Source organism: Bombina bombina, chromosome 3 (genome assembly GCF_027579735.1).
Source record: "Bombina bombina isolate aBomBom1 chromosome 3, aBomBom1.pri, whole genome shotgun sequence".
NCBI classification, from domain to species: Eukaryota; Metazoa; Chordata; class Amphibia; order Anura; family Bombinatoridae; genus Bombina; species Bombina bombina.
In genome coordinates this window covers 557,466,731-557,493,595 of record NC_069501.1, presented here as the reverse complement: position 1 = coordinate 557,493,595, position 26,865 = coordinate 557,466,731, and the positions used below count along the sequence as shown (strand labels likewise).

The following is a 26,865-nucleotide window of genomic DNA, read 5'->3' as shown; positions in this document are numbered from 1 at the left end:
GTTTGTGTGTATATGTGTGTGCATGCATATAGTCTGTATGTTTGTATAGTGTGTATAGTTTGTGTGTATGTGTGTGCATATAGGCTGTATGTTTGTGTAGTGTGTATAGTTTGTGTGTATGTGTGTGCATGCATATAGCCTGTATCTTTGTGCAGTGTGTTTAGTTTGTGGGTGTGCATATAGTTTGTATATTTGTGTTATGTGTATAGTTTGTGAGTATATGTGTGTGCATATAGTCTGTATGTTTGTATAGTGTGTATAGTTTGTGTGTATGTGTGTGCATATAGTCTGTATGTTTGTGTAGTGTGTATAGTTTGTGTATATGTGTGTGCAAATAGTCTATATCTTTGTGTCGTTTGTATAGTTTGTGTGTGTGCATATAGTTTGTATATTTATGTAGTGTGTATAGTTTGTGTGTATGTGTGTGCATATAGTCTTTATATTTGTGTAGTGTGTATAGTTTGTGTATGTGTGTGCATATAGTCTTTATATTTGTGTAGTGTGTATAGTTTGTGTATGTGTGTGTGCATATATGCTGTTTGTTTTTGTAGAGTATATAGTTTTTGTGTGTATGTATTTAGTGTTTATAGTTTGTGTATATGTGTTTAGGGTGTATAGTTTGTGTGTATGTATGGTGTGCTGAAGTATGTTTGTGCAGCACAATTGTAAAGCAAAATACACACAAGTTCATACAAGATAACTACAGCTAGGACAACGTGTATTGTATGTGTATAGTTTGTGTGTATGTGTATAGTGTGCTGTGGTGTGCTGAGATGTATGTGTATCTGTGTAGTTAGTGTGTGTATTTGCATGACGTTTGGTGTGGCGTGTATAGATTGTTTGTGTGTGTGTATGGTGTTGTGTGTGCATGTTTCTGTAGTGTGTCTGTACTTTGTGTTCGTTCATCATGAGTGTGTGTGTGTGTTTTAAACACTCACATCAATAGAAAGTCCATTATTGCCCCCCCCTTAGCAATGTAATGCTTTCATATATTTCATTTATATATATATATATATATATATATATATATATATATATATATATAGGATTAAGTAGAATGTTAACGCTCAGTGTCAGTGAGTAGAAACAAGCGTTACTCAGATAAATGCGCTAGTCAGAAGTCTGAAAATCTCATAGAGTAGCTATTAAGGTACAAATATTGTGTAATAGACTAAGTCTATACAATATAGGAGAATATGTATCAAAGGATAAACAGCGCTTATAGATATTCCTGACGCGTTTCAAAGGTTTATATATTTGTACAAACCCCTCTGAGGAAGAAGGATATATAAACCTTTGAAACGCGTCAGGGTATCACAATTTACCTTTTTACTATCTTTTAACTATTTTTAAACTGTTTGGCTTTTCATACTTGCTTTTTATGCATGAACTGAGCGTATGATTTGTTATTGATTATATCCACTGCCTGACCTGCCAGTCTGCTGCTATACTAACCTATTTGCATATTCAGCATTATTACCAACTGCTTTCACAGCTTTTATCTGGCTATCTGCTAATGGTGTGACTAACATAAATATACTGGATATATCTGAATATATGAACAGACCAGCCCACTATAGTCACTGACCAAACAAGCGATACTAACCGGATTAATCATTTGCTACATATTCACTTGGCTGAAATTATTGCTTGTGACATCTAAGGAATACTGATTTTATTCTCTGACTGGCTTTGGACACAACTACCTGTGAATTCACCTCTAAACCTATGTGCTGTTATTATACCTCATATCAGTGAGGACATAAAATGTGAGTGTGATATATGTCATTTTTTTATACTTTTATTGAATAAAACGGTATTACACTATATTTGCTGTTTTCTGTCTTTTTGGGTATACATCTGGACAAGAAAGTTCATACCAAGACAAGAAAACCAGGCTCCAAGAGGCAACAAGCACAGGAAGTTTCCTAAAGAGACCAGCACAAAGGGGATCTACATCCCATCTTATTCCAAGAGGCAGCTGAAGACTAACAGATCATACTATCCAGGATTCCAGGTCCCACCCCTTGCTCTCTCTCTCTTTCACCCATCTCTTTTGCGCTCTCTCTCCCCTTCTCTTTTGAGCTCTCTATCTCCCCCATCTCTTTTGTGCTCTCACTCCCCCCTCTCTTTTGAGCTCTCTCTCTCCACCATCTCTTTTGCGCTCTCTTTCCCCCTCTCTTTTAAACTCTCTCTCTCTTCCCCTCTCTCTCTCCCCCCCTCTCCTCTCTCTCTCTCTCTCTCTCTCTCTCCCCTCTTCTCTCTCTCTCTCTCTCCCCCTCTTTCTCTCCCCTCTCTCTCCCCCTCTCTTTTGTGCTCTCTCTCTCTACCCCTCTTTTGCACTCTCTCTCCCCTCTCTCTTTTGCACTCTCTCCCCCTCTCTTTTGCTCTCTCTCTCTCCCCCTCTCTTTTGCGCTCTCTCCCCCTCTCTTTTGCTCTCTCTCTCTCCCCCTCTCTTTTGCGCTCACTCCCCCCTCTTATTTGCGCTCTATCACCCCCTCTCGTTTGCTCTCTCTCCCCTCTCTTTTGTGCTCTCTCTCCCCCAATTTTGCTCTCTCTCTCCGACTCTCTTTTGCGCTCTCTCCCCCTCTCTTTTGCGCTCTCTCTCCCCCTCTCTTTTGCGCTCTCTCCCCCTCTCTTCGCACTCTCTCCCCCCTCTCTTTTGCTCTCTCTCCCCCCATCTCTTTTGCGCTCTCTCTCCCCCTCTCTTTTGAGCTCTCTCTCCCCCATCTCTTTTGCGCTCTCTCTCCCCCTCTCTTTTGAGCTCCCCCCCCTCTCTCTCTCCCCCCCTCTCTCTCTCCCCCCCCTCTCTCTCCCTCCCCTCTCTCTCTCCCCTCTCCTCTCTCTCTCCCTCCCCTCCTTTCTCTCTCTCCCCCTCCTCTCTCTCCCCCCCCCCCTCCTCTCTCTCTCCCCCCTCCTCTCTCTCTCTCTCTCTCTCTCTCTCCCCCCCTCCTCTCTCTCCCCCCTCTCTCTCTCCCCCTCCTCTCTCTCTTTCTCTCTCCCCCCTCTATTTTTAGCTCTCTCTCTCCCCCTCTCTTTTGCGCTCTCTCTCTCCCATCTCTTTTGTGCTCTCTATCCCCCTCTCTTTTGAGCTCACTCTCTCCTTCCTATCTCTTTTGGGCTCTCTCTCCCGCTCTCTTTTGAGCTATCTCTCTCCCCCCCTCTCTCTCTCCCCCTCTCTCTCTACCCCTATCCTTTCTCTCTCCCCCTATCCTCTCTCTCTACCCTCTTCTCTGTTCCCCTCTCCTCTCTCTGTCCCCCTCTCCTCTCTCTCTCGTCCCTCTCCTCTCTCTCTCCCCCCTCTCCTCTCCTCTCTCCCCTCCTCTATCTCTCTCCCCTCTCTATCTCCCGACCGCGCCTGGCCATGCCCCTTCACGCTTGACCACGCCCCATTCACACTCGACCACGCTCCTTCACGTAAATTTCCACCGACCATGCCCCCTCACGCCCGGTCACGCCGGCCATGCCTACTTCTACCACAGGCGGCAGATCAGCTAGGGACTGGAGCAGGACTCAAAGGCCAGGTGTGTTTGTCCTCGTGCTGTCTTTACTGTGCATGACAGCTTCGGACAAACACACTTGGCCTTTTATATAATAGGATAATCACACCAAGGTTAATTTATTTTTTTATTTCCAGAATGAATTCAGTTGAACATTTAAATTAAATTATTTGAAGAAAAAAAAAAAGCAGAGTGCGTGATTCACAGACTGATACAGAAAAATGGGTAACAAAAAAAAAATAAAAAAAAATATTTATATATACATTTAATATATTAAGCTTTTAAGATAAAAAACATTCTTTTTTGACATAGAAACATACATATGTAAAAATACATTTGTTGTATATATAGATATAGTTTTTTTATTGATGGTAAAGATATAAATGCAGGCAAATTGAATAAAAACTAATAGCTGTCAATTCAAAAATCTAAATGATAACAGATCTAATGGTTAAATATTCCCTTTTCCTGCCTAAATATATAGTATGTTCAGTGAGAAAATGTATTTAATTAGGAAGAAAAATATTTCATGTAAGACACTGCATAAGAGAAATGTGAAATATGTATCCTGGAAGTATATAAATAGCTTATATTTTACTTTCATCATGTCAGTATGTACACTGCTAATTCATCTCTCTATGTAGTTGGTGCATTCTTTTGGCCTTTAAGTTTGTTAATAGGAACACTCATGGTGCTGTCAATTTTATCTTAAATACATTTGTCTTACATGTACATATGCAAGGGACCAGAGATAGTATGGTTGCAAAAATATTATATGTAAGATCAATAATATACATATATTAGTGTATAATATGTTTAGAAATGTAATCTACTATTGATGTTCCTAGTGCTTTTTGACATAGGATCATACACAGATGCAAAACTATATACTGCATGTCTTATACACCAAATGTATTACTGCTGCTAATAATAATTATGTATGTGTGTTTTCTTATGTACAGGTACGCAGTATGTGTGTGTGTATACATATATATATATATATCTATATGTGTGTATACATATACAGTATATATATATCTATATGTGTGTGTGTGTGTATATATATATATATATATATATATATATATATATATATATATATGTATAATAAAGTAGAACAAAGCACTCACTGGTCTTATCAAGTGTCCAAACTTAACAGTTTATTCCATAGTGACGTTTTGGGGTGATCACCCCTTTATCAGACCAAAGGGGTTAACACCCCGAAACGTCACTATGGAATAAACTGTTAAGTTTGGACACTTGATAAGAACAGTGAGTGCTTTGTTCTGCTGCATTATTATCTACATCTTCATAGCACCCTGGAATTTGACTTTGTGTGAGTGCACTTATCTATTTGCCTACTATATATATATATATATATATATATATATATATATACTATATATATATATATATATATATATATATATATATATATATATATACATTGTGTGTGAATGTGTGCATATGTATATGCATATATATTTTGACATCTACAATTTGTATTAAATATATATTTATACATAATAAACACTCCCACAAAATGTTCATATACGTGAAAATGTCAATGTGTAATGAAAATATATAGATTTATATGTGTTTACTTTATATAAAGTATTACATTTTCCCCTCAGTACATGGTAATTGTTTGTTCAGTATATTTCACAGAATGTAGTATGTCCCCTCTCTTTGATGAAAGAGCTAAAAAGCTGGCATCCAATCGTGGCTCACATTGTCCCTGTGTTGTTGTGAGAGGGATGTAAGGGTCCTTGGGCCATGAGACAGAGGCCTAGCAACCAGGGTAATGAAGAGTAGATGGACTCCGTGAGGGAGACGAAGGACTGGAGTACAAGGGGAGAGGGGCTCACACAGTGATTTTGTTCTCCAAGGCTGTGATTCTCTTAGACACTGCTTCAAGTAAGGAAATAATTAAAGAAAACAATATCAAGCTAGATATTAAACCCATATTTCTATTAGAATTAACTAAAAGCTAGCAGGGCTTTCTAGTCTGCACAATGTCCTGTCTAATGTTTACATGTATTCTGCTGTATATCCTTATGCATTCAACAAGAATTGCTGAAAACTATTACTCACCTCCAGTGGAAGACCATCCCAAGAGTCAAACCCCCCCCTCTACTCAGTATCGGACCTACTCAGCAGAGGGCCCTGGTGCAAGATTTTTTGGGGCCCCCAAAGGTAACTAAATAAAAAGCAAAAGTAAAAATAGATTCTGCTTAATACAATGATTTTGAGGATAGATAGATGGACCTACAACCTGCCTTAATAAAAGACTTCCCTGCATTAGGATTGTACACATTCTGCATATGCCAATGTATAGGCATATTATGGGCCTCTCCAGCTCTTGGGCCCTGGTGCCACTGCACCTGCTGCACCAATGGTAGTTCCGCCCCTGCCTCTACTTTGTCCATGAGCCAAATTATCCTCCTTGTTGTGCCCATGAACATCACCTCCAGTTTGCTGATTAGCCAAACCACCTCTTCCACTCTTCCCATGAGTCCACCCTGCTGAAGAGCTATTGCTAATTCACCTCCACTTTGTCATGAGCCAGACCATCATATCTCTCATGTACCCTCAATAGCTTTAAATGCTGCAAAAAAAACCCATTCATTTTCTTACAAATCTCTCCGGTTGCACTTATCATCGCCACCATCTTTCTAGTTTCAATCAATTTTAGGATAACGATTAAACTATTCATTCTTATAAGTCATCGAGGGATATTTAGCAAAGCCTCAGCTGTGCTGCATTCGCCGGTACCATTACACTCTCCTAACTTCGCCTTACATCGAGGCCGCGGACCTGAATACGATCTCCATATTTATAAAAAAAGCCGGCAGAAAGCCGCGCACCAAGAACGGGGCGATGAGCATCGGACTGTTGTTAAATAACAGTCATTGATCTCGCTGCTATTCGGCTTTTTACCAACTTTATTTATACCCTGTCACTAAACACTGCCACTATACTAAAATGTTTAACCCCTATCCCGCCGTAACTTTAATAAAGTTATTAACCCCTATCCCGCCTCTCGCCGACACCGCCGCAACCTAAATAAAATTTATTAACCCCTATCCCGCCGCTCACGGACCAATCCACAACCTAAATATAGTTATTAACCCCTATCCCGCCTCTCGCCGACACCGCCGCAACCTAAAGAAAATTTATTAACCCCTATCCCGCCGCTCCCGGACCCCACCGCCACTAAATAAACGTATTAACCCCTAAACCTCTGGCCTCCCACATCACTACCATTATCTAAACCTATTACCCCTAAACTGCCAGCCCCCCACATCGCAATAAACTAAATTAAGCTATTAACCCCTAAACCTAACAACCCGCTAACTTTATATTAAAATTACAACATCCCTATCTTAAAATAAATTTAAACTTACCTGTAGAATTAAAAGAAACGAATTCTAAACTATTAATTAACCTACCCTAACTATTATACTACAATTACATTAAACTAGCAATTAAATTAACTATATTACATATTAAAAAACCATAACCCTACTCAAATTATTTAAATCGTCTATTAAAAATGACTAAGTTACAAAAATAAAAAAACACTAAATTACGGAAAAAAACCCACAGTATCAAAAATAAAAACAAATTACACCTAATCTAATAGCCCTATCAAAATAAAAAAGCCCCCCCAAAATAAAACCCCCCTAGCCTACAATAAACTACCAATGGCCCTTAAAAGGGTCTTTTGCGGGGCATTGCCCCCCAAAAATCAGCTCTTTCACCTGTAAAAAAAAATACAAACACCCCCCAACAATAAAACCCACCACTCAACCAACCAACCCCCCAAATAAAAAGCCTATCTAAAATAATCTAAGCTCCCCATTGCCCTGAAAAGGGTATTTGTATGGGCATTGCCATTAAAAGGGCATTTAGCTCTTTTACCTGCCCAGACCCTACTCTAAAAATAAAACTCACCCAAAAAACCCTTAAATAAACCTAACACTAACCCCTGACGATACACTTACAGTTATTGAAGTTCCACTTGAAGAATCCATCCAGCCGGCAAGAAGTCTTCATCCGGGCGGCCTCTTCCATCTTCATCCATCCGGCGAAGCCTTCATCCATGCGGCCTCTTCTATCTTCATCCATCTGACGCAGAGCGGTTCCATCCTGAAGACGTCCGGCGCGGAGCTTCTCTTCAATACGGTCGCCGCCATAAACTGGAACTTGAATGCAAGTGACATCATCCAAGATGGCATCCCTTGCATTCCTATTGGCTGAAAGGTTCCAATCAGCCAATAGGATTAGAGCTGCTAAAATTCTATTGGCTGTTTCAATCAGCCAATAGGATGAGAGCTCAATCCTATTGGCTGATTGGAACAGCCAATAGGATTGAGCTCTCATCCTATTGGCTGATTGGAACAGCTAATAGGATTGAGCTCTCATCCTATTGGCTGATTGGAACCTTTCAGCCAATAGGATTGAGCTGAAAGGATGAAGACTTTGCCAGATGGATGAAGATGGAAGAGGCTGCCGGATGAAGATTTCTTGCCGGCTGGATGTATCCTTCAAGCGGAACTTCAATAACTGTAAGTGGATCGTCTGGGGTTAGTGTTAGGTTTATTTAAGGTTTCTTTGGGTGAGTTTTATTTTTAGAGTAGGGTCTGGGCAGGTAAAAGATCTAAATGCCCTTTTAAGGGCAATGCCCATACAAATGCCCTTTTCAGGGCTATGGGGAGCTTAAGTTATTTTAGATAGGCTTTTTATTTGGGGGGTTAGTTGGTTGGGTGGTGGGTTTTATTGTTGGGGGGTGTTTGTATTTTTTTTTTACAGGTGAAAGAGCTCATTTCTTTGGGGCAATGCCCCGCAAAAGGCCCTTTTAAGGGACATTGGTAGTTTATTGTAGGCTAAGTTTTTTTTTTATTTTGGGGGGCTTTTTTATTTTGATAGGGCTATTAGTTTCTTTTAATTCTACAGGTAAGTTTAAGACTGGCAGATCGTATGTTACGTCACAGATTTCGACATTTGCTGGTCTGTAGGCTTTGATAACTAGGTCGGATCAAGCTCACCACAATTACGCTGCAGAATTCCAGCGTATTTGCGGTGGACGGCTTGATAAATATCCCCCATCGTCTTTTAGATCTCTTGAGTAGAATCTTCTACAAGTGTATCTGTTTGATACTTTTAAATACTCATAAATATTGCTGCAATATATAATGGACTTTATCAATAAATAGTAATCAGTATGGATTCTTCCACAGTTTATCCAACTTGTAACCTCATTTAAGGACAAGTCTACATGTTCAAACAATATTTTTCTTCAAGGAAAATCATAAGCAACTTTAAATATATATTTATATAAGAGTAATATCAATATAACCATGTTTGATGGTATTGGCAAAGCCACTTCAACAAAATATATATACCACTTACATTGTTTGGATCTCAGAGATAAAAAACTGAGGTTAAAAGTAACTGCTTTTTCTTTTCTTTGCATTTGATACCTGACCTGTTCTGTTTGCTTAGTATTTTACAAACCTATATGTGTTTCACTGAGTTATATTATACCATTTTTCTATATGTAAAGGATATTTTTCTTTGTTAGCGACTGGATGAGCTCTTCAACCTTGGTCTGGAACTTTACAATGGCTTCACATTCACATGGGTTTTCCTCTGAAGGATAAAGCAGAATAAAACCCAAGTTAGCTGTGGTTCATGAAATTGTAGGTCATGGTGACATGAGAAAGTTAACAGTGACATAGGAAATGTGCTTTAGTTTAAAAAAAAACTATCCCTTCACTTTACTTTTGTGAATACAACAGACTTTTCAAACCAATATTCTTTGCTATCCTATCCCCCATGACCTGGTACTTACCAACACAAATCTTCACTTGTAGCTTTTTGCCTATCTCCTTTATGGCCTTGAAGTCAGCTGTGTAGAATGAATGTTCAGCCACTGGCTCTGAAGCAATCATCCTGAGTTCATCCTCAACAGCATTACCCACACCCACTGCATACATCTTATACCCTGTTTAACAGAAGGAGAAACAACATTAGCAAATCAATTGTTGAGTTTAAAAGCGCTTGAGAAGCTCTGAACTAAATAAATGTATACATAAATATATGGAATTGAATGGACAGATTTAGCCTAAAAAAACTGTTTCTAAAACATCAACACACAAACTGTAGACAATATTTTATTTTAACTATGACATTAAACTGTGACAGGCTAAGACTACGGCTGATTGCCGAAACGCGTAAGCCTGTGTGCTGCGCTATTCTCTCCACTTTTGTTTTTGCTTTGGATTGCTATCCATATTTTAAAGGATCTTACAATAAAGTTTTGTGATTTTAGGAGCAGAGGGTTTTTTTCTCATTTCTTACGCTATTAAACTGTGACAACATGTAACCTTGCTAACGTATGTCTCTGTGTACTAATCAAAGGGCCATTTTTATGACATTACAAACTTTTTTTATTTTGGCAAGAACCAGACTGAGTCATCCCACATAACAGTAGTGGTTTAACTTATATATCATATTTTAAATGATATTGTCTATAATTGAATAATTATAATTTGTTACCCATTATAAGAAAATATTTAAAAGGACAGGAAACCCCAAAATTGTCTTCCATGATTCAGATAGAACATACAATTTTATTCAACTTTTCAACTCACTTCTATTATCAAATTTGCTTCATTCTCTTGTTATCCTTTGCTGAAGGGACATTAGCAGCTAGCTGAATACATCTAGTTAGCCACTAGACAAGAGACAAATGTGTGTAGGCACCAATCAGCAGCTAACTCCCACTAGTGTAGGATATGAGATACTAAGAGAACCAAGCACATTTGAAAATAGAAGTGAATTTAAAAGTGTCTTAAAATTACATGCTCTATCTGAATCATGCAAGTTTAATTTTGACTTTCCTATCCCTTTAATATTAAAGTAGTCAAAGTATAAGATACCAAGATCAAATCATTAAACAGACTCGCCTAATTCCTTGGCCTTGATGGCAGCTTCATTTATATAATCCTGGGATCGACCATCTGTGAAGACAATGCCGACCTTGGACACCCCTGGTCTGCCTCCGTTAGAAATTGCAAAACTGTTGTCAATGAGGTACTGGATGGCCTGCCCAGTCATGGTGCCTTTTTCCATGTAGGAAATCTTTTTCACAGCTGACTTAATATCCTTCTTGGAATTGTATCTGCCAAGTGGGAACTCTTGCCTGACAGAGCTGGAGTATTGTACCAGACCTACATGGGCCCTTTTCTCTCCCACATCTACAGACTCAACAATTTGGTTGACAAACTGCTTAACTAGCTCAAAGTTTTCTGGGCGTACACTCTTGGACCCATCAATCAGGAACACCAGGTCAATGGCAGAAGCTCCACATGCTAGGATAAGAAAATAAATGAAAAACAAAAAGCACTATTATTGGTTATGATGAACAGAAGAACTAGCATGCTGACTTTTTAGTCCCGCAAATTGGCATTTAGCTTAGAGTCCTACCCACTCTACAAGTATATTTGTTTTTCCAACCTGATGCTCTTCTCCCCCTTCTTACCATTGCAGGTCTTCCCATCCTCATTGAGGGTGAAGCCCTCTCTGCAGGCACAGGAGTAGGATCCTGGTGCGCTGACACAGATCTGTTGGCAGTCATGGTCTCCAGTAGAGCAGAGATCAGTAATTGCTGAGAAAAATCAGGAGGAAAGGGTTTAATAATGTAAGTTATAGTGAATAATTTCCCTTTGTATGATATATGTATCATGAGTATACTACACATACACTACACTGCAACACTACTAACAATGGAACTGCATAGTAAACATGCACACATTATGAGAAAGTTTCACCAATGGATTATTTGCACATGCAGTAAATGTGTCTCACCACAAAAGGCCTCCTGGAATTTTTTGCTGAGCTTCTCAATCAAACTGTAGCTTTCCACATAATCCACATGTTCATCTAAGGGTTCACTGGCAATTTGACGCAGGGTGTTTAGGTCAACACGTCCCACTCCTATGGCATATATCTCCAATCCACTTTCTCGTGCTCTGGCAGAAATGTCTTTCACACCATCCTGTGGGCGACCATCAGTCACCACAATAGCAACCTGGAGAAAAAAGAACAATATATGAAAAGATTAATATGGAAATTTCTGTCATTATCCTTGCTCAGTAATATCTCCTTAGGTTTTCCTATCCCTCCATGTATAATAATATTTCACTATAGTTCTCCCCCATATCACTCTATAACTTCTTTCATCTCTTCATAAAACTTTCTTGAATCCCCTAACTATAGCTCAGATTGTTTCTCCAAATTGTCTCCTTTTATGAATCATTTGGTTTATTAGTATAACCTCTCTCTATAACTCATCCTGTTTCTCTATATTATTTTGGGCTCAGTTTATCAAGCCCTTTGCCTCTCTGAGACTGCAGGTTCTAACGAGAGAGCCTGCAGTCACGATTTATCAAGCAGTGGTCATAAGACCGCTGCTTCCTTGTCACTTCTCCACCTCTTAGGTGGAGAATTTTAATCTCCCCGGTCCCGTCCAACCGGGGAGATTGACAGCTTCTGCCCACGAGTGATTGGATGTGCTCATGCAGGGGGCGGTGTTGCACAAGAGCACAAGATAGCGCTCTTGTGCAATGCTGAATTACGACAACGTAATTCTTCCCACAAGAGGTGAGCTTTGTTGCACAGGAGCGCATACTTATAACTCTCCTTTATAACATCATACTGTGACTGGTTCTTTTGATACAGGAAAACTTAGCATGTGACATTTTGTTGCTTCTCTGTGTCACTTGGTACCTGACAATGCTTTACGTGTTAAAAGTTTCCCTTGATACATACCCAATACCCAAGATGGGCCACTTCAAAATCCTTTGGAAATCCTTTCAGTTTATATATTTGGCAAGTCTCTGTTCTACCTTTATCATAGCTGCATTCCTTAGCTAAATGTCTTAGATGTGGCAGACATACAACTTAGCACACTGCTGCCAATAATTCACACAGAGACATATTTAAAGGGACACTAAACCCAAAATTTTTCTTTTGTGATTCGGATAGAGCATGCAATTTTAAGCAACTTTCTAATTTACTCCTATTATCAATTTTTCTTTGTTCTCTTGCTATCTTTATTTGAAAAAGAAGGCATCAGAGCAGTTTTTTTTGGCTAAGAACACTGGATAGCACTTGTTTATTGGTTGTTGAATTTATCCACCAATCAGCAAGAACAACCCAGGTTGTTCACCAAAAATGGGCTGGCATCTAAACTTACATTCTTGCTTTTCAAATCTGAATCACAAAAGAAAAACAATTGGGTTCAGTGTCCCTTTAAGAGCTAAAAGATTATTAAAAAGCTTTAACATTTTAGAATTTTAGGATTCTTTAGAGTCTTGTTCCTTTCTTGTGAGAAATTGTATAATGTGCAGTTAAAATGTATCAGTCTATTTTAGGACTAAAATATTGTTAAACCACTTTGTTTTATGTTTGTATTACAAGATCAATAATTGAATTAATATTTATATCTCACCTTGCTGATATCTGGAGATTTTACTCTGGCCCCTTCAGCCTCTGTAAACGCATGGTTAATGGCATATTGTATGGCGAGGCCAGTCATTGTTCCAGTGGACAGAGGCTGGATTTTTTTTACTGCCTGAAGTAGTGCAGCCTTGGTTTTATGAGTTTTGAGGGAGAACTCATTCTTGACTGAGCTGGCATAGTTAATAATGCCAACATGAGTGGCATTGACCCCAACATCCAGAGACTCGATGACTTGGGACAGGAAGACTTTAGCCTGCTCAAATTCAGATGGCCGTACACTACGTGAGCTGTCTATGATGAACACAACATCAGTGGGACGCGTCCTACAATTGGGTCCTTGTATGGCAGAGACATAAAAAAAAAAGAGTCAATAAGAAAATGTATAAAACAGAGATGTTAAATTAAACACGTGCACTCATTCAGGGGTGGAACTACCATTGGTGCAGCAGGTGCAGTCACACCAGGGCCCAAGAGTTGGAGGGGGCCCATAATAGCCAGTCTATAGATAGGTGTGCAAAATGTTCTATCTATCCTCAAAATCATTATACAGAGCAGAATGTATATTAATACATTGCTTTCTGATGAGTTGCATTTGGGGGGCCCCAACAAAAATCTTGCACCAGGGCCCTCTGTTGAGTAGGTCCGCTACTGCAGTCATTTATTAGCTGTACCCTATGAAAACACAAGACAGATACCCCTTTTGCAATTATCTGTAGTCAGGAGAACAGGCTATATATCAATGCAAATCAGTCTGAGCCTGTCCCTAATGCCTGTAGTAAAGAAGTCATTATACATACCCAAGGCTTTTTTGACACTACAACTATACTCTGCAATTATATGGTATTCCTAAGTATTTGAAATCTGTCTGAAAGTTTGAAAACATTGCCTGTAACTTCTCTTCTAACTTACAGAGAACCTGTTGCTTCAGACTGCAGTTATAAGGGGCGCGATCCGATATAGATTGCAGTTTGCGGCGCAAGCGAGGGAACCGGCGTCGCCCGCAGTTTCAGCTCGCAACTCGAGCTATCCCATATAAGTCGCCGTCAGATGCTAACGTGCCGTAAGTCTGACAAACCAGCGATGTCCAGAAATCTGCGCAAGTACAAATTTCTGGCGTCGCCAGTGACTTGCGGCACGTTAGAAACTGCCGGCGCCTATAAAACCTGACTAAAGTCTAAAACACCCGCACTGTCTAACACGCCTCCCTAACATAGCCCGCACTGTCTAACACGCCTCCCTAACATAGCCCGACACGTCTAACCCTCTATCCGCTATCCCCCCTCACTAGCCTAACAATAAAAAAGCTATTAACCCCTAAACCGCCGCTCCCGTACCCCGCCGCAACCTAATAAAGTTATTAACCCCTAAACCGCCGCTCCCGTACCCCGCCGCCAGCTATATTATATCTATAACCCCCTAAAGTGAGCCCCTAACACCGCCGCCATCTATATTAAAATTATTAACCCCTAATGTAAGCCCCTTACACCGCCGCCATCTCTATTAAAATGATTAACCCCTAATTTAATCTACCTACCCCGCCGCCAGCTATATTATCTATATTAACCCTAAGTATATTATAGTTAATATAGTTATTACATTATATATATTAACTATATTAACCCTAATTATATTAGGGTTAATATAGTTAATATAGTTACTATAGTATTTATATTAACTATATTAACTCTATCTAGCCCTAACACCCCTAACTAAATTTATATTAAATTAATCTAATTCATTTATAAACTAAAATATTCCTATTTAAATCTAAATACTTACCTATAAAATAAACCCTAAGATAGCTACAATATAATTAATAATTACACTGTAGCTATGTTAGGGTTAATATTTATTTTACAGGTAAATTGTTAATTATTTTAACTAGGTATAATAGATATTAAATAGTTATTAACTATTTAATATCTACCTAGTTAAAATAATTACCCAATTACCTGTAAAATAAATCCTAACCTAAGTTATAAATACACCTACACTATCAATAAATTTAATAAACTACAAACATCTATCTAAAAATACAATTAAATTAACTAAACTAAATTACAAAAAAAAACAAACACTAAATTACAAAAAATAAAAAAAAAGATTACAAGATTTTTAAGCTAATTACACCTATTCTAAGCCCCCTAATAAAATAATAAACCCCCAAAATAAAAAAAATTCCCTGCCCTATTCTAAATTAAACAAATTTCAAAGCTCTTTACCTTACCAGCCCTTAAAAGGGCCTTTTGTGGGGCATGCCCCAAAGAATTCAGCTCTTTTGCATACAACAAATACAATCCCCCCCCCCATTACAACCCACCACCCACATACCCCTATTCTAAAACCACCCAAACCCCCCTTAAAAAAGCCTAACACTACCCCCCTGAAGATCTCCCTACCTTGTCTTCACCACACCGGGCCGAACTCCTGATCCGATCCGGGCGATGTCTTCCTCCAAGCGGCAAAGAAGAATTCTTCCTCCGGCGACGTCTTCCTCCAAGCGGCAGCAAAGTCTTCATTCTTCCGGCGGCATCTTCAATCTTCTTTCTTCGCTCCGCCGCCGCGGAGCATCCATCCCGGCCGACTGCTGTACTACGAATGAGGTACCTTTAAATGACGTCATCCAAGATGGCGTCCGCCGAATTCCGATTGGCTGATAGGATTCTATCAGCCAATCGGAATTAAGTTAGAAAAATCTGATTGGCTGATTGAATCAGCCAATCAGATTCAAGTTCAATCCGATTGGCTGATCCGAACAGCCAATCAGATTGAGCTCGCATTCTATTGGCTGATCGGAACAGCCAATAGAATGCGAGCTCAATCTGATTGGCTGATTGGATCAGCCAATCGGATTGAACTTGAATCTGATTGGCTGATTCAATCAGCCAATCAGATTTTTCTAACTTAATTCCGATTGGCTGATAGAATCCTATCAGCCAATCGGAATTCGGCGGACGCCATCTTGGATGACGTCATTTAAAGGTACCTCATTCGTAGTACAGCAGTCGGCCGGGATGGATGCTCCGCGGCGGTGGAGCGAAGAAAGAAGATTGAAGATGCCGCCGGAAGAATGAAGACTTTGCTGCCGCTTGGAGGAAGACGTCGCCGGAGGAAGAATTCTTCTTTGCCGCTTGGAGGAAGACATCGCCCGGATTGGATCAGGAGTTCGGCCCGGTGTGGTGAAGACAAGGTAGGGAGATCTTCAGGGGGTAGTGTTAGGCTTTTTTAAGGGGGGTTTGGGTGGTTTTAGAATAGGGGTATGTGGGTGGTGGGTTGTAATGGGGGGGGGGATTGTATTTGTTGTATGCAAAAGAGCTGAATTCTTTGGGGCATGCCCCACAAAAGGCCCTTTTAAGGGCTGGTAAGGTAAAGAGCTTTGAAATTTGTTTAATTTAGAATAGGGCAGGGAATTTTTTTTATTTTGGGGGTTTATTATTTTAATAGGGGGCTTAGAATAGGTGTAATTAGCTTAAAAATCTTGTAATCTTTTTTTTATTTTTTGTAATTTAGTGTTTTTTTTTTTTTTGTAATTTAGTTTAGTTAATTTAATTGTATTTTTAGATAGATGTTTGTAGTTTATTAAATTTATTGATAGTGTAGGTGTATTTATAACTTAGGTTAGGATTTATTTTACAGGTAATTGGGTAATTATTTTAACTAGGTAGATATTAAATAGTTAATAACTATTTAATATCTATTATACCTAGTTAAAATAATTAACAATTTACCTGTAAAATAAATATTAACCCTAACATAGCTACAGTGTAATTATTAATTATATTGTAGCTATCTTAGGGTTTATTTTATAGGTAAGTATTTAGATTTAAATAGGAATATTTTAGTTTATAAATGAATTAGATTAATTTAATATAAATTTAGTTAGGGGTGTTAGGGTTAGATAGAGTTAATATAGTTAATATAAATACTATAGTAACTATATTAACTATATTAACCCTAATATAATTAGGGTTAATATAGTTAATATATATAATGTAATAACTATATTAACTATAATATACTTAGGGTTAATATAGATAATATAGCTGGCGGCGGGGTAGGTAGATTAAATTAGGGGTTAATCATTTTAATAGAGATGGCGGCGGTGTAAGGGGCTTACATTAGGGGTTAATAATTTTAATATAGATGGCGGCGGTGTTAGGGGCTCACTTTAGGGGGTTATAGATATAATATAGCTGGCGGCGGGGTACGGGAGCGGCGGTTTAGGGGTTAATAACTTTATTAGGTTGCGGCGGGGTCCGGGAGCGGCGGTTTAGGGGTTAATAACTTTATTAGGGATTTCGGGGGGGGGGGGATCGCGGTTGACAGGTAGATAGACATTGCGCATGCGTTAGGTGTTAGATTTTATTTAGCAGATCGCGGTTGACAGGGAGATAGACATTGCGCATGCGTTAGGTGTTAGGTTTATTTTCTAGTTAGTTTAGGGAGTTACGGGGCTCCAATAGTCAGCGTAAGGCTTCTTACGGCTGCTTTTTGTGGCGAGGTGAAAATGGAGTAAGTTTTCTCCATTTTCGCCACGTAAGTCCTTACGCTGCATATTGGATACCAAACTGCGCTGGTTTGGTATACCTGCCTATGGCCCAAAAAACTACGGGCGACGGCAGAAATATACGCGCGTAACTTCTAGGTTACGCCGTATATAGGATACCAAATCAGCGTAAATATTGGCGTCGCCGGCTTTTGCGGGCGACGATTTATATCGGATCGACCCCCAGGTCCCTATGTAAATGTCAGAACATTCTAAGCTTGCCCCTATTATATGTAGCATAAAATTCACCCTAAACACCTAAGAACTGTCTGAGTCACAATAATCTGCAGTTTATCCTATATACCACAGTACAGGGCGAGTGTGCCACATTAATATGTAGTTAAGAGAGCACCATATACTCCAAATAGGATAAGAATCTGTTACTAGAGTCAACGTTCTACACTGTTGCCGACCCTGCTCCGATATAGTGCTAAAGACACGTGCACATTCCTGAGCATATCTAGATGATCTTCAACAAAGGATACCAAATGAACAAAGTAAATGTGAACATGTAAATCAATTGGATAGTTTTATTAAAATTCCACACTGAATTGTGAAAGTTTAATTTTGATTTTCATGTTCCTATATTCTTCCATATTACTATCTAAGCCTGTCCCTATCATCTGCATTTAGGAGGTCACTTAATATTCCTGAGGGCTTAATTGTTACTAGAGATATCAGTTATATGGTTATACAGGATGTCTGAAATTGTCAGTATAAGCTGCACTCAGATCACTTAATATTCTCCAGGATTGACTGAACCTGTCCCTAAAATATTCTGTCAAAGGTCACACTAAATACCCCAGAAAAGTTTGTCTCTACTCCTTTATTCCGGAAACCAAACTAGATACCCCTAAAGTAGTTGGCAGTGTACCAGGAGATACAACACTGATTGCCTGTGGTGGTTATAGATTTCCACAGAGCTACCTATTAACAGTGGTGACTGGTGTGTGTGTAGGGGGGGTTCATTTTCTGCTAATGCATTCCCCCCTTCCCTGCATTTACCTTTCTTCTTACATGAACACTACAAAGGACATTAGAGATTGACTTGCATATATATGGCTGCTGAAAAATGAGAAAATTAAAGGTACACTGTACTATAACCCCCCCCCTCTTAATTTGTTTAAAAATGACTTGCTATACCTACTGCAGAATATTAAATATATATTGTATTTTAAACAGCTGATTTGGCTCATTAAAATCATCACCTGTTGTTCTTAAGGACATGCCTATAAAAGCAGCAGAGCCTGCAGGTAAAGTAGACCTGCTAATGATATCTATTTTTAAACATATATAGGTATAGAAATGCTAATTATGACAGGGCACAACCAACTATTTCAGATACAAAAATATTTGTCTTTATATAGATTTATGTAGAGTCCAGTGATCTTAAGCTCTCTGTTCTGGAGAGATTATCTAAGACATATCATCAGTACTGTTAGCTCCCTCAAATCATTTTAGAAAGGCAAATTGTAGCTTGAGAGCTGTTTTATCTTGCAGGGTTCTGGGTGTGAAAGAGAGACACCTATATTACAAAAAATAAATAAATGTAGAGCAATTTCCCTCCATGCTATTAGTTTCTGATCACCAAGCCTATAGTTACAATATATACCTCAGGACTGTCTGAACCAGCCCCTATAATCTGCAATACCAAGGTAAACCTAAATGCTTCCATTCTATCTATCTGATGTAGTCTGTCGTCACATGGTCACTCTATGCACCCAAGAATTGTGTGAACAATAAAAGTCTAACACTTAAAGAGGCTTTAAACTAGAGATGGGTGTTTGATGTTTTCACCCTAAGTAATGCCACAATAATTTTTTTTTTTAAACATTAAAGGTACATTGTAAAATGTTATCCTCTTTAATGTGTTCCCATTGGTCCGTTTTTTCTGCTGGAGTGTATTTAATTGCTTGCAAACTACTCCTTTGCCTTTATTATGATATTTGAATAGGGTATTTTTGCTCATAGACACCACCATCTACACAATCAAAAAGCTATGTAAACAGGAGACAATAACACTGATTAATCTCACAGTGGGGGTAGGAGAGAAAGATCAATTTTGTATCTAAAATAGATGGTTGTGTCCAGCAATAATTAGAATTAAGACATAGATAATATTAACAGATCTGCTTTACCTGCAGGCTCAACCTATTTTTATGGACATATTCTTAAAAACAACAGGTGATAGTTTTGATGAGCAAAACCAGCTATTTAAAATACAAAAATAAACATGAAATAACAATTTCCAATATATTTAATACTTTGTAGTAGATATACCAAGTCATTTGGTACACATTAAGGGGAAACAAATGGTATAGTACAGTATAATACAGTATAGTACAGTGCCTCTTTAATAAAATAGCACACACAGAACTACCCATTCAAGCTGTTGCAAACAACAACTCTTTTGTGTTTAGTGAGTAATCCTCAGGCCAAATCTACAAATGTCATAGGTAGCTAATGATAGATCTTATATTCTGAATACCTAAGATTTTCCATTAGGCAAAGTAGGTAGCTGTCTATTAGATATGCGCATTCGTGTACATCTTTTCATAATGAATCAAGAAGAAGGAGGCTCAATTATTCTTGTGAAAGTGCAGCACACTGAGATCTGTGTAAACCCAGAATGAATATTATCACTCAGAGCTTGGCTGGTCCATTGCCGAAATCACTAGCCACATATAGCTACTTAAACTTCACCACACGTGAGTTTGCCCTTTATTAAAGCCATCGCTGACTATTATTATCATTATTATAATACTAATCACCATCTCTGCACTAGGTTATCTAGAGGATAGGTGAGCTTGCATTCAATTAAGTACAGGTGGAACTGTTGAGAGCAAAGGGGAGGGGTCTAGGATATAAAATATGAGAAATATGTAGATATATACAGGCTGGTTTTTATGGAATATTAGAAACTCTGACATCTTGTATTAAGGCAAATAGATCTACAGGAAAGAACTAGAGTTAGGGCGCTGTAATAGAGCTTAGAGGAAGGGTTAATGATGGTTTTTAGGGCTATGACTAGGGTTTAGTGTTAGGGAAACTTAAAGTCAAGCCCTTTGCATTCCTAAGTGGGCTGTACCACATTAAGAAGCACTGCATTATGTACGTGCTCGGCATTCAAAGGGTTATTGGGAGTTGGCTTGTACTGATGTTGTCTTCTGTGACATTCCTGCATTTGAGATACTGCTGTGACCACATTGTGGTCACAGTGGTATTTGGACACTGAAAATCCTTTAAAATTCACTTTTTTAAAATTAAAATTGTATGTGCTACAAACAAACTTGTCCACCAATTATATCCTACACTTGTGGCATTATCATCTCTTATTAAAGAGAGAATCTACTCCAGAATTTTTATTGTTTAAACCCTTTATTACCGATTCCCTCGTTTTGCATAACCAACATGGTTTTATAAATACACTTTTTACCTCTGTGATTACCTTGTTTCTAAGACTCATCTAAACCTGTCACCTAACAAGTAACTGATGTCCATCTTATCTATGAGACCTCCCTTTTAAGTCATGAGATTTCAGGGTACCTAATGGTTTGATTGAACCTTAAGAGACAAACACAATCAGCTGTTTATTAAAATGAGGGCTTGGCAACACCCTGCCTTTTTATCTGCTGCATTAGATGTACACCTGACAATAAATTATGTCTTTTTTTTCTATATTTTGTTTCAAGTAAAACTGCTAATTCAAAATCACAGTTATTATATTATTCTTATGCTGCATCTTTGATTTTCCATTTGTTCCCATTCAAAGTAAACCCTGTTTGGGCTAGATTACAAGTGGCGCACAAATGTTTGCACAAAGGTTTTCGCGATAGTTTGTGCGCAGGTTAAATTGCACTTATATTACAAGTTAAACGCAATTGCGATTGCATGAGGGCAATCGCGATTTACGCTAGAATCATTACCTCGATCTCAGCGCTCTGGTTAACTGTTTTGCGAAATTAAAAAGTGTCACAAAGCACATCAAAAATACATTACAAAGTACACTTACACTCATAACACCATCTAATAAAAATGATTTCCAAAAAATATTGTACACAAAAGTTATAAGGGTTCAAAGATATGAGATCTCCATTGTTAGGCAAAAAAAGCTGCAAAGGGCTTTTACATTGAGATACAAACATTAAACATGTCTAAAGATGTATATGTAGGTATATATATGTGTGTATATATATGTGTATATATGTATTTATATATTAATATGTGTATATATATGTGTGTGTATATTTGTACATATGTATTTATATATTTATATGTGTATATATGTATTTACAGATATATACACATATAAACACATAAATACATATGAAGACATATATACACATATATAGAATTGCATTAGAGCACTTTGCAGTTAAGTAGATGAAAATATGAAAAAGCATATTTATGCAATATTCATATTTAATAAAGTTTTATACTGTGTATTTACTGTAAATATTTCACGTCCCAATGTTCTGCACATAGCAGAATATGTTCTATGTATTTTTAAATATTTGTATTTATGAATAAATAGTACATATTCTGCTATGTGAATGTAAAATATTTGGGTTTGTGTCCGAGTCAGGTTTCAGGGTTTTTTTCTATTTTTTTTTCTACGTAGACTTCTATGGGGGAAGAGGTTATTTTTTGCATGACAGTTTAATTGCAAATAACCTATTTGCGTGAGTTGGGTTAGCACAAACGCAATAAATTTTTACTTTCAACTCATAATACCAGCGCAACCCAACGCACGCAAAAAGATTACTTCTAGCGCAATTAGTGCCCTAGCAGAAACGGTAAATACTGCTCCACTTGTAATCTGGTCCATTATGTTTAATGCCCACATAACCCTTTGCAGATATGGCTGTAAAATGCATTTTTGAGCATTTGTTTAAATGCACACGAATGCTGCATACTGATGTAATGGCTACAGATCACATGCATGTTAACAGCTATCATTCTGCCGGTAAAAACTGAAGCAAATTTGCATACACAAGTATTCTTCAAACTAATTGTAAATTTGTACAAAATACCCAACTCAAATATTACTTTATGTCACTTTAAAAATAACTTGCTTATTTCACGCAAGGCAAATGTTGCATGAGATATTGGCATTTTCATCAAATTAAAGATTATGAAGCCAATATTTGTCATATTACTAAAAATGTACTGGTGCAAATGAAACTTTATACGTTAGATATAGATCTATTCAAATAATAAATACACTTGAAATAACTTTACATGTATAGAAATGTATGTATATTATTACCAAGCAATACTTTCTGAGAGGAAACGCCTAATAGAAGCTACATAAATTAAATATGATATTTTTATGTCTCAAATCCACAACATTCTGTATAAATCCTGTGGTAACACAATTAATCCAAAGTTTGCATGAAAAGTGTCAAGTTTAAACTTTGGTTGAAACTAAAAGGAAATGAATGTTGCACACTGTTTTTTTATTGCTCACTGACTGACAGAAAATATTCTGCACATCTATTGGTGAAGAAGAACAAGCCTCATCAAAAGTGAAATGCCTTGTTTACTCATTATAGGAATATATTTTTTTTCCCTACAAACAAAATACTGTAATACATTTTAAAATACCCTCTTTTAACTAGGCATTGATATGTCTTTTTAAGATTAAACTCTTACTGGTTTTAAAGTCATTAAGGTACTTTACCAATATCTAAGCTAAAATTCACAAAATATACTTTTGAAAAGTCTTTATTATAGTTAATAAACCAACCTGGAATACGTTATCTTGTTATAAAATGTAGCATTAGCAGATGAACCTGCTAAGTTGCCACATGGCATAATATAAACTATAACGGGGGCACAGTGGAATTCTGGGTAAAAAGCTATGCTAGGTAAGGCTGATGCTAAATTGTGAGGTTCCAAAACAGAAAATACTCACCCCTTTGCTGTGCTGGGATAGCCCCCAAAATGATATGATTGTAGCAGAGGAGAAGGGTGGAGAGGAGGAATAGAGAGGTCTTCATGATGTTCCTGATAGGATCAGAAGGCAATGAGAGGATAGTGGAGTGGGCAGTGTGTGTTGGAGATATCTTACCTATACCCCCTAAGGGGTGCCTCCCAATCAAGTGACGAATGAATGGAGGCGTGGGGAGTGGGTAGGGTGGCTGTGTGGTACAGGGAGGAAAGGGAGGGGTAAGGAAGGCATAGGTGTCAAATTTATAAGTCTGGCTGTCAAAACATTAGTGTTAACTCTTTTACCTGGTGGGACAGATACTCCCTGACAAATCAGGAGGATATCTGTCTTTGATAACATGGGTCATGACTTTCTATAACAATACACACAATACACAGGCATTTTGGTTGTAACACTGAACATATTATATAGAAGCAAAAACCTCTAGGACAAAAAATAGTGCATCCTTTATAACTGCTAGATTTAGAGGGATGGGGACAGGAATGCACTGGATGTTAACTTTAGGCATGGGTGCAACCTGCCAGGAGTTAATCAGGTAGTGAGGCCTTAAATGAGACCTTTTCAGAGCTTGTGTTATAAAGGAGTTCTGTATTTAGTGGGAGGACATAGAAGTCTCTGTTCAGCTCAAGCACTAATTTCAGGCAGTGCACAAACAGGATCTCCATACCACTCTACACCGCAGCTTTCAGCCAAAGGGTATAAAAACAGTACAATGTTCAATATTAGAAACATAAAGATTTTATCTATTTACCATGGCACTAAAAGGGGATAAATTTATAAAAAGTTTTACTAAACATTCTATCAAGACAAAGGTGTGTTTTTATTTATTAACTGTGTTCTGTTTTTCATTTGTTTTTATCTGAAAATAATCACATTTATGTAATTTTATCATTAACGTTTTATTTTTCCTTATTTAGTATAACTGCTGTCTTTTTTTATAAAATCTCGTTACAATACTTCCAGACTCCTAATATTGCATCCTTCTGTATCTCTGTACAACCTCTCCTTTTGGTTAACTCACCTATCCATATTACCTTTTCATTTAATGTATGAACTCCACATTAGCCTATCACTGCATGTAACACCTCCATATAACACAGCCTACTGATCTATGCAACTCTATCAAATGTTTCAATATAAATTCCCCCAAATCTCACCATATTTCTCTATATACCAGCTCCCTATGTATTTTATGTGTCACTATCACCTCCCTGTAAATTGCTGCATATATCCACTTCTATTATTTCAGGGCTGCTCAAAATATTTTTTTTGGAGAACCAGTCACTAATATCACGATTGGCTTTGTGCCACATTACATTATTCTCGCATCTCAAAATAATTTAAATTATAATCACATTTTTTTTCAAAGCAAAATCAAATTGAACTGCATATATTAGTCAGATTTATAACATTTCGTATTTTGTACAAATACACATGCTTAAAAGGACATGAAACCCATTTTTTTTCTCTCATAATCCAGATAGATCATGCAATTTTAAACCACTTTCCGATTACTTCTGTTATCTAATTAGCTTCATTCTCTTGATATCCTTTGTTAAAGGAATAATAATTCATTACTGGGAGCTAGCTTAAAGCCAATAGCAAGAGGCATATATGTACAGCCACCAATCAACAGCTTCTGAGCATACCTAAGTGCACTTTTTAACAAAGGATACAAAGAGAATGAAACAAATTAGATTATAGAAACAAATTGGAAAATGCAATTTAAGTAAATAAGAAGAATATTATTGCTTTTTGATGTGAAATTATTAATGCATTCTTCTCTGTGGTGCTGGATGTGGCCACTGGGTAATAGATCAACCAGCCTTGCTGTACATCTAACTATATTAGATTGGATATTGAAGTATGCTTTAACCATGTAATACTGATGGACAGTTGGTTATGTATTCCCATAGACATATAGACATAGGGGCCAATTTATCATGAGTCTGGCGGATATGATCCGCTGTAGAAATCATGTCCGTCAGACATCGATAAATACCATTAGCATACGCTGTTGGCATTTATCATTGCACAAGCAGTTCTGGTGAACTGCTTGTGCAATGCCGCCCCATGCAGATTGCGGCCAATCCGCCGCTAGCAAGGGGTGTCAATCAACCGGATCATATGCGATCGGGTGGATTGATGTCCGCTGCCTCAGAGGCGGCAGACGAGTTAAGGAGCAGCGCTCTTAAAACCGCTGCTTTTTAACTCCTGTTTCCGGCGAGCCATACGGGCCATGATAAATCAGCCCCAAAGTGTTAAGTATGTTTGTTACATATACTTGTGATTTATAACATAGCCCCGCCTATTATGACACACGCAAGCCTGATTGGCGAACACACAGACTCGCGGTCCTCTGAAGGCTAGCGTTTGATGGGGTCTGAAAGTAAGTAAGGTTTATTACGAATTGTAACAGATGTGATGTTACATAAGTACACCTTGGAGACACAGTATATACTATATTACCCTTAAGATTAACATTTGATGCAGTATGATATAAATTTTTTAATATCATAGGATTGTTGCAGAACTCAGATTTTATGTTTTGATGATTCGATCTATGTTTGTATTTCTATCTATCCATATAAGTAATTGTAGTTTTTAATGCAGACTCTCTTACTAGTTCACACATATATATATATATATATATATATATATATATATATATTTATTGATCTTCACACATGCACATATACTGCACAATTAATATGTTGTTTAGTTTAATTCTATGATGTCATAGATCTACTCTGTTGTGATATAATATAGAAATGTGAGACGGTTCTTCTCTGATGAAGGGTGGGATTTAGCACCTGTTAAATTATTTGTTTTGTACACTTTTACTTTGTCTGATGAAGGGTTGATATCCACGAAACGTCACATGCTGTAATTTTGGTGCCAATAAAGCACCCCCATACCATGACAGATGCTGACTTTTTGACCTGACGCAGATAACAGCTTGGAAGGTCCTTTTCCTCTTTGGTCTGGAGAACACGACGGCTGTTTTTTACAAAACGTATTTGAAATGTTGACTTGTCGGACTACAAAACACAAGTCCACTGTGCTACTGTCCATTTCAGATGAGAACTTGGCGGCGCTTCTGGACAGTGCTGATGTATAGCTTCTGCTTTGCATAGTAAAGCCTTAACTTGTATCTGTGGATGTAGCAGCAAATGGTGTTGACTGACAAAGGTTTACCAAAGTATTACCGAGCCCATGTCAGGATATCCATTAGAGACGGTTTTTTAGACATTGACATCTGAGGGATCGGAGATCACGCACATTCAGAGGTGGTTTTCGGCCTTGACTTTACGCACCTAGATTTGACTGGATTG

General features: G+C 37.9%; 1 protein-coding gene across 1 annotated transcript; it reads right to left on the bottom strand.

The window, feature by feature from the left end:
- Positions 1 to 5,083: 5,083 nt before the first annotated feature.
- On the bottom strand, positions 5,084 to 26,605 carry MATN1 (matrilin 1). Its single transcript, XM_053705370.1, has 8 exons — positions 26,449 to 26,605; positions 13,021 to 13,367; positions 11,376 to 11,598; positions 11,050 to 11,175; positions 10,475 to 10,879; positions 9,358 to 9,510; positions 9,075 to 9,155; positions 5,084 to 5,417 (listed from the first exon to the last, which is right to left on the bottom strand). Exons 1-8 carry the CDS (start codon positions 26,603 to 26,605, stop codon positions 5,365 to 5,367), a joined length of 1,545 nt encoding a protein of 514 aa, XP_053561345.1. The 3' UTR covers positions 5,084 to 5,364.
- Positions 26,606 to 26,865: the final 260 nt, after the last annotated feature.